At 40.8% G+C, this 9,444-nt stretch overlaps 1 protein-coding gene across 1 annotated transcript in view; it reads right to left on the bottom strand.

The window, feature by feature from the left end:
• Positions 1–446: 446 nt before the first annotated feature.
• The window catches only part of LOC308308666 (fatty acyl-CoA reductase 1), a gene marked incomplete at its 3' end in the record, with an annotated part of 51,114 nt that continues 42,116 nt past the window's right edge, over positions 447–9,444 (bottom strand). Inside the window, exons 8-11 of the mRNA XM_080754109.1 lie at positions 3,660–3,831; positions 3,118–3,247; positions 1,486–1,613; positions 447–609 (exon numbers count right to left, since the gene is read on the bottom strand). Of these exons, the coding sequence (XP_080610235.1) occupies positions 447–609; positions 1,486–1,613; positions 3,118–3,247; positions 3,660–3,831 (593 nt within the window). The remainder of the gene's footprint in view (positions 610–1,485; positions 1,614–3,117; positions 3,248–3,659; positions 3,832–9,444) is intronic.

Genomic DNA, 9,444 nt, shown 5'->3' with positions numbered 1-9,444 from the left:
TCACTTATATTTAAAATTAAACACACACTAAAACAGTCTTTAAGGTATGTGATATGCCAAAAGAAATTAAAACAAACAAAAAACATCACATTTTAAAGGCAATGTGTCTGAATCCAGGATGAAAAAATATCGATAGAGTACACAAAAGGCTTATTGTTGCATATATATACTCTGTCATTTTAAGAAGAAAACCGTAGGTATAAAACTTGGATGACTTTAACAGTGCAGATTCTGAAAGGAGATTAAATGAATACACTTTGTGGCTAATAGATGTTCTCTCTGCCAAGCTCCTTGATCCATCCCTCACTCCACCACAGCCATGATCTAAAATGACCTTCCCAGACTAAAAATAATCCAAACTGTTCGTTCTGGAGGGTCATGTGCTGCCCAGGGCTGAGGAGGAGGTGGGCGCCGGCCATCGTCTCTGGGAGAGGCGGTGTTTGCGGTCAGTTGGTCAAGGTGCTGGATGCCCGGAAGTAGGAGAGAAACTTGAAGCAGAGGCTGACCACAAAGTACCAGATGTTTCTGGCCATCTGGGAGCGGGCAATGAACACCCTCCAGATGAAGACCAACAGCAGCGTGTTGAAGGTATAGCGGATATTCCTCAGCCTGGGAAAGGGGGAGGAAGGCAGGTAAACAAACATAATGGAAAGAGTGAGACAGAAGTCATGTTATAATATCACTGCTACACCTAGAACAGTGGTTCTCAGACTACTAGATCCCACCTACACAACTGTCTTGACTCCATGTCAACCAATGTCACACCAGTAGCAAGGAATCTGGGTGTACTACTGGACTCTGACCTCAAGTCTTGAGGCCCAGGTAAAACCCTGTTTTCTGGAATTGAAGCTCCCTTCCAGATTCTTGTTCAGCCTGCTGTTCCTATTATGGCCCAGCAGATGTCGCTATTTCACCTTCTACTGTTTGCAACACATTATAATCTCAATAGAACTTTTATGTTTTCAATCGTTAGTTTAAAGCCTTTTTTAAAGTAATTCGTTATATGCGTTTAGTAAATTATGGGTCCCATTAATTTTAAAATTAATGATAAAGTACGATATGTTTCTAGGGTTTCTACTGGTTCTACCGAGTGAAGGCCCACCCTAGCGGTCTATGGTTGGGACTCCAAGTGGGGTCTTTTTCTGATAACTGAAAAAATGTAAATGAATCCTTCCCATCAAGTCCTCTTTTTTCTTTCTGTTGGAGCGGTGCTAACCGCTCCTACGTTTGACTTTGACTTTTTAAAAGCATAGCCAGTGAATGCATTTTCTTTCTTTTTTTAAAGGTACTGGCAACAGATACAGGCTATTGAATGTTCTAATAAATATTCTCAAGTCTCAAATATGCTTTATTTCAACTTTCAAAAAAAAGGAAAAGTTGAAAAATAAAAAATAAATTTAAACCCCAGACCTTGAATATACCAGTATTCAGATATTTCCACAGCATTTGTTGGTGTGCTAGTCGTTCCATTGTTTTGGTACTTACTTCCTCAGATGCTGCCTGGCAGCAGGGATGTCTGACATGTCTTCATTCAGAACATACTTCTTGGTACCAAGGCAGTAATTCTCAATATACTCTGGCCAATTCAGCTGGCGCACATCAAAGTTGAATGTCTGAAAGACAGAAAGAATAGAGGGAAGGATGTTACAGCAAAGCCTAACATAATGTGTTTTTTATTCAACCTAATACTGCTGGCTTAAAGGACAACTTTGTTTTTTTACAACAAGGGTTCATATTTTAGATTGTAATTAGAGAAAAGAAAAAGTGAGTGTTAAAATGTTTTCATTTGCTTCGTTCTATTGTTTTATCACGTTTACCGTGTTAAAATGTGGGGCATGCGTACGCATGGGGGCATGCGTATAAGTGGCTAAATATGTCTTTTTAGACACAATAAGCCAGCAGTTTCTTTATTGCTATTTACAGTAACAGTTGTATCTCGGGAATTGGCTTATTCTGTGTAAAATTACATATTTTGCCACTTGTACGCATGCCCCCAACCACTGAAATAAGCATCTCTAAAACAATAGAAAGGAGTAAATGAAATAAGTTTAACACTCATCTTTTATATTCTTTAATTACAATCTAAAATATGAACCCTTGTTGTAAAAAACTAAAGTTGTCCTTTAAAGGGATATTTCACTTTCTGAAAAATTCTGGTCATTTTATCGTCTACTTAGGCTTTTGTGAGTTCCCCAGACAGTTTTTAAGTTGCTCGATTCGGTATTTAGATATTTAATATTAATTTTATCTTACTATACAAACCCATAGTAACTTCAAACTAACTTCAAACTCTATTTTAACCATGTTGGATTCATCAAAAACACCCGTCCTTGGTTCTGGTGACTGATATTGTCATTCTAATGAGTGAGGGGCCATGTTTTTTCAAATATTTATTCATTTATTTTACTTTTTCTATTGTATTTATTTAGTTTTATCATTATTATTATTTCGCATGAATTTAAACTGCTTTTCGAGTTATGAGTACATCCACACAACTGATGTAAAATGACAAAATCTTCTAAACAGGGCACATTTTTCCACCGCAAATGAAGCATCACCAAATTAATAGTTGAATGTGACACATTCCCCAGCGCATTTTTGGATCATTTATTAATCACGCTTCCAGTGCCTAAGGCAGGGGTCTTCAACAGGGGGTCCTCAAAGTTACTACAGGGGGTCCTTCAAATCCTTGTGTGATAGAAACCTTTTTTCTCCTTTTTTATATTAACCACTTGAACCCTAACATCCATATTACGGAGAACTTTAGACAAAAATAGCAGATCTACAAGCTCACAACGCCTCGCACTGCGAGTCGTTGTGAGCTTGTAGATGGGCTATTTTCGGCAAAGTGGTTTGGTGTAGAGGGGAAAAAGAGCAGACTAAGTACAGAGTGAAAGGTCAAGTTTATTACGTATTGACGGTTCAAGTGGTTACATATCTGATAACACAAATTGACATGAATCCAAAATACACAGATGATTCTGCTGTCAAACGATGAAACTATATGGAATATGTGGGTCCCTGCTTCATCTCTCTCTCAACTAAGGGGTCCTTGGCCTGAAAACGTTGAAGACCCCTGGTCTAAGGTTTTGGAAGTGTGCGTATGAGTAGCTCTACCTTTCTGTCTTCCGGGGTGAGCTGGCTCATCAGCATGGTTATGTTGTCAGAGTTCCACTCCCAGTCCTGGTTGCTAAAATACTCCAGCAGACCAATGGCTTTGTGCAGACGGTTAAAGATGCGCATCATCCTAAGTAAGGAGAGAGGGAGAGGGTATATATGTGCCATTTTTTATTTCAAGTGTGACAGTCAAGGTTAATCTAACACTTTTACAGTGTAAGATTCCTTTTAGTACATAGTATACTGTATGTACAGCTTTGATGTTTGATGACGCCTCTTGAGTACTGTAGCTCTGTTGTCGTTACAGCAAGTTGTCAATAACAGTATTTAGTCTGTGTCAGCCACAGACACTCGCAAATGAAAATAGAGTTGAATAGTGTTTAGAGAGAGAAAAAAAAACATTTAGTGTGGAAAATATACCCACAAAAGATTATCAAAAACACCTTTTGTTTAATTGTTTCCTGGAAATGACTTTGAACTGGCATCCCTATTTTGGGCATGTCATTATTAAGTACAAAACTCACAAAAATGTGGTATCTTACTGAGGCTGCTGTCCAGAAAGGCGCAGGTAGAGGTCATAGATGAGGGCGGGGAACTTGTGGCTGACCAGGATCCAGTACTGATAGACCAGGTAGTTGGAGGTGATGCCAGCGTTGGGCCTGCGGAAGGCCTGCTCCAGAGGGTTCCTCTTGAAGGTCGACATCACATGGTGCTCTGCAAAGGAGCACATGTTGGGAGAAATGGGTTGGAAAACGCTAAAAACGAAACGTCCGGGCATTCTAAAGCAGTGAAATATACTGTATTTACTGCATCAAACAGATTACAGGATTCGTGGACTTCCAGAAATCATCGCCTGAGCTGCTGTGATAACGTGTAACCTTTAGCTTTTGGGAGTGAATGGATTAGACCAGGGGTCTTCAACGTTTTTAGGCCAAGGACCCCTTAGTTGATAGAGAGATGAAGCAGGGACCCCCACAACCTTTTCGTAGATTCCATAGTTTCATCGTTTGACACAATCATCAGTGTATTTTGGATTCATGTCAATTTGTGTTTTCAGATATTTAACCGCTTGGACCGTCAATACTTAAAAAACTTGACCTTTCACTCTGTACTTTAGTCTGCTCTTTTTCCCCTCTACACCAAAGCTCTTTGTGGAAAATAGCCGATCTACAAGCTCGCAACGCCTCGCGCTGCGAGGCGTTGTGAGCTTGTAGATCAGCTATTTTTAAGGACACTAGGCTTCAAGTGGTTAATATATAAAAATCACTCAAAGATTTTGAGGACCCCCTGTAGTAACTCTGAGGACCCCCTAGGCCTAGGGATCCCGGACCCCCTGTCGAAGACCCCTGGATTAGACAAACACACCACCGTCCACTTCACACATGTGGATTTACCCCCCATGAGGATTATGTCACCCGAGACCTTTTTTTGCTGTGTGCCACACCTGTCACTGTTTCTAATGGTGCACCTTATGCATATATCAATGGGATTTCATTGTTGGCGACTGCAGGAGAACTAAATTAAAAGTCGTTGAGAGGCGGTGAGGTGGGCCTATTGTCAGACGCGCTTTACAAACAAAACAAAGGGCTGGATCCAAAAGCATACGTTTTAAGGGGTTTTATTAAAGAAATATAAGGGAACTTAAAGGTACTTGAACTCATAATAACGGGAAATCAAATAAAGCAAATTAACTAGCAAATAAAGCGTAAATAAAGCGGTCAACAAAACTGGCTTCCCAGTCACCCCCCCCCCCCCCTTTCCCCTCCCTCTCTCTCTCTCTCCGTGCTCAGGTGAATAGGTGGTGCCTTTGATGTAACCAGGTCCACCCCTATGCCCGTCACTCAATCACACACACACAGTGACTTCATTGACCGAATACAATAAACATCATTAACCCAATTCATGGCTCCTACAGGGATTGGTATTCAAGATTGTGGTATATTTGGAGAGGTGAGGTCCGCAGCAACGGCAGGTTTTAGTAGAGTTAAGAAGTCTTCTGAACAAAGGCTTTTAAAATAAAAGTTTGTCTTTATTGAAAAGAGCATCCTGACTGCTCCCTGGCCCAAATGAGAAGCAGTGAGGTATTTCCCATTCTACAGCAATGATATACAAAACAGAACACACAGGTGAACAAAAGAAAAGAGGTGGCCTTAAAGCTGCTCCAATGACAATCATTTCAGCCAAATGGTAATCTGATCAAACCAGTTCTGCTGAGAAAAGCAGGCTGGCCTTAATTGTGACTTAGTTCCAAACCCAAGTTGTATTTCAAATCTAAGCATGGCAAATGATATTCTCTAAACCTTTAAAAACATATGTGTGTAGTCTGTGTACATCTTACAGTTTAAAATAAGACAGACCTGGGATTCTAGGTAGGTTGAGAAATAAGCACGTGTAGGAGAACTGACCGGCTCAGAGCTCCTCTCTAGGTTGTCTCTAGGTTAACAAAGACTATTAGAATCAGTGTTGGCACCTATCCGTGCATCAAAGACTTGAATGGTCCATTTGGTCTGGCAAATACAGGAGACCACTCAAACAGAGGACAAAATTTGAATACAGTGTGAAACGTAAATACACTTAACATCTTAAAGGAGGGATGCCATTTGTTGGTCTGACTGGTCAAATTTCAAGATCATATGCCTGAATGAGAATAATCGATATTATGACGAATTAGCAAGCATATTTGGTCTGAGCAGATACTACAAGATACTCATAGAGGGTCAGTGTCCACATACCTGTCTAACTACTGACACCCACAGCCACAACACCAAGAGCCCCCGATCTGGTACCCCGCACATTTAGCACAAACATGGGGAAAATTGCATTCTACTACTCTGCCACCATGTGGAATGCCCTGATATCATAATAAATAAAAAGATGTCAACCACTGGCTTCTTTCGAAACTGTCCTGAAAAAGTAATCGGTCTAAGACTACACCTACAAGTAGAGACCTTGAAATGCTGCTGTTTTCCCTTTTCTTTTCTGTAAATATAGCTTTTCTGGCTTTGTTAATGACATGCATTAATGTGCTCATACCCTATCTATGTTCTGTTGATGAATTGAATACATGTAAACAGGATACTCTTTGTGTAATCCTTTTAGACCAAGTGTTTTGCTGTTCACCCTGTATTATCATATATACACTTCAAAGAACTGGTTCGCTCAACTCATTTGTAGAATTGTCGTGTTTCAGGGTATCTTGGGTGCGGAATTCGAGGTAAAGTATGAAGAGAAGCAATCCGCACTCACGTTATAAGAGAGCAGACGCGTTTCGGCCCTCAGGCCATCATAGTGTTACACTGATGATGGCCTGAGGGCCGAAATGCGTCTGCTGTCCTGACAACTGCTGCTGCTGTTAATTTATTAAAAAAGACTCTTATAACGTGAGTGCGGATTGCTTCTCTTATCATATATACATACATGCTGTTATGTACAGCTTTGATTCCCTTGTCTTTTTAACATGTTTACTTTCTACCCTTCCTCCCTTTTCTGAAAACTACAAAATGATGGCGTTTGCACAAAAAAACAACTTCATCCACTATTCCACTTCTTTATGCCTGCAAACTTGTGATGTAACAATAAAGTTGATTCTGAATCTGAACACACACACTCTTAAAATTGTTGGGTCAAAAACAACCCAAGTTGGTTATTTATGTAACCCAACACGTAACACTGTTTTGGACCAGCCCAACATGGGTTATTGCAGACCAATAGGGTTGGGTTAAGGCTGTGACCCAGCATGTTGGGTTGGGATTGTACAACCAAGTAATGGGTTAAAAGTGACTTTGCTGTTGGGTTAATGTGATACTGCTGATGGGTTGGAATCTAATACCCAAAAATGGCTTAAAAGTGACCTTGTTGTTGGGATTGTACGCTCATTCACATTAAATCTATTCATTTTTTTACAACATTTTCTTCAATGACATTTTTCATGCTTAATCTACTCAAGGAAGAATGCATGCGGAGTAAATTATTATTATTCACAAACCAATTTGTTGATAGACTGAGAGGGCGGGTCTATTTTAACCCAAGTTGGTGCAATGCAGTGAACCATGTGTTGGGTAAACTCGAATTCAAAAGCCTATACCAACACTTGGGTTATGAACTCAATGCATTTTATCTGATGATGTGGGCGGGCCATCCATAGCCCAACAGATGGTTTACTAATTTTAAGTATTTTTAATCCAATGTTTGGTCAAACTGACCCAACCTTTGACCCAACAGTGTCAACCCAGCAAAAGGGTTGAACATTTGACCCAACATTTTTAAGAGTGCACAGTAGCCCTGTGACCCTGTCATTTCCAACACTGCATCACATCCAGGCCTGTGTGTCGTTTGACCACATGGGGGCGATAGCCACTGCTGTGGTGCCCTGGCTCAGCCTCAGCCTCACCTACGAGACTTTGCTGTGGAGAATCTGGAGATACCAGCATATCATCACTGTCAGGGAAACCTTGTATGTACAAGTTTCAGATGTGCTCGTTTTTCTGTAAATTAAAGCCCTGCCTCATCATATAAGACTGTTGTACAAAACTAGTGAAAAAAGCAGATCTACATCGGCTATAATCATTTTTAAAATGATAAATACAAAACAAACGTTTTTGTTTTTACATACAAGGTTTCCACCTGACAATATTATGGCTGTGTTGGGTGTCCCACGTTGTTAGAGATGCCAGTGACAATGACAGTGGCAATCACTCATTGTCACAATGAGTGACAATGAGCTACTAAACACACCAATGCTTTACTTCTTCTGTAAATATAACTTTTGCTGCTACTGTGCGTTTACTGATATGCATTATATTGTAAGTAATTCATGTATCTTACTGATGAATTGAGTACGATGGACACATTGGAAACAAGCCCCTGGCGCTTTTTTGCCATATCCTTTTAGCATAACTTTTGACTGCAATACCTGTACTGTTAATACTCTTGTTAATAAAGTCAATCAATCAATCAATCAAATACAGTTGACATATATTTGACAATATAATGTCATAACCAAAACAGAGATGCCAGGTTGAAAGTGGATGAAATCACGTTATGATTTTGTGCAACATGTTTAAAATGTTAAGACTACCTCCAAACAGACAGGCCTCTGTCATCTTTGTTGACCCCCACACCAAGTGGGAAACATATGCAAACATGACCATAATATTAGCAAGCCGGTTGTTTCTAATTTCCGTGAACGTCTCTTTCCCCCGCAGGTCCCCACTCCCCACTGATCCTCTGGTGTTTGATTAGCTTGGTGCCTCGCTCTTATTTGGGCCAGCGAGATAACACTTCTGACGCCATCCCTCTTTCATAAACAAGCGGGTCGCAGTGACGAGGCCAAATCCCACCGCCATCTGGTAACAATTTCCATGGTGAGGGGAGTACATTTGATAATCTGGGAGAGGGCAGGAGAGCGAGCGCCCCTCATCACCCTGATGTGATTAAATCTACACTGTGCCTGCTTAACACCCGTGACCTTCATTAGAAGGTCCAACTGACCGCTGGGATGGAAACTGTGGTTCATTTCATCTCTCATGCATATTCTCCCCACGTGTCTCCGTACAAGCTCAAATGACGACAGCTGCAACGGGGACTGACCGCTAATTCAACAACACCAAATGAATTCAGCATTATTTGTTTGAGTTTTTAGTTTTTTTTACACGAGAACAAATGACATGAGGCATCTGAGATGATATAAACCAAATCTATAAAATCTCCAATATAATCGGTGTCAAATCCATTTGCTTTGAATTGTAAGGTTAAAGTCCCATCGATTTCCTACATCTGGAAATGCAATTTTCCAGGTCCTTCCACCAGGTGGCAGACCGACACTGTGGCACTCACAACCACATGTTCATCTACACAACATGTGCCAAGAAGATGCAGGAGTATTGATTTGTGATGACAGCACAGCGCAGAAAACCATGAAGATAGTGTACTTCTATATATACATAGGTCTAAATATAGCAGATCTACAAGCTCACAATGCATGGCAATGTGATGTGTTGTGAGCTTATTAGTCTGTTATTTTCGTAATTAGTCAAATTACTAATGCTGCGTTCAGATGGGCTCAGGCAAGCGGTAGACGGCAAACCGGAAGTCATTTTAGTGGACGGGAGTAGAACGGCAAACGGTACAGTAGTCCGGCAGTCGAAACCGGTGACGGTAAACGGCAGACGTGCCGTTCAAAGTTAAATTAATTTATCTTTTTACCGTGGTACAGGACGGAATCTGGAACCGGATGTTACGTAGCTCCATCTCACGGGACAAATTCGAGCAGAGCGCCAACACACACAGAACACACATCAGCCAGCAGTAGCAGAGAGAGCAGCATGG

The sequence above is a fragment of the Nannobrachium achirus genome (genome assembly GCF_963921795.1).
Source record: "Nannobrachium achirus genome assembly, chromosome: 23".
Lineage (NCBI taxonomy): Eukaryota > Metazoa > Chordata > Actinopteri > Myctophiformes > Myctophidae > Nannobrachium > Nannobrachium achirus.
The sequence above is the reverse complement of the archived record's forward strand: the minus strand, read 5'-3'. Positions and strand labels throughout refer to the sequence as shown.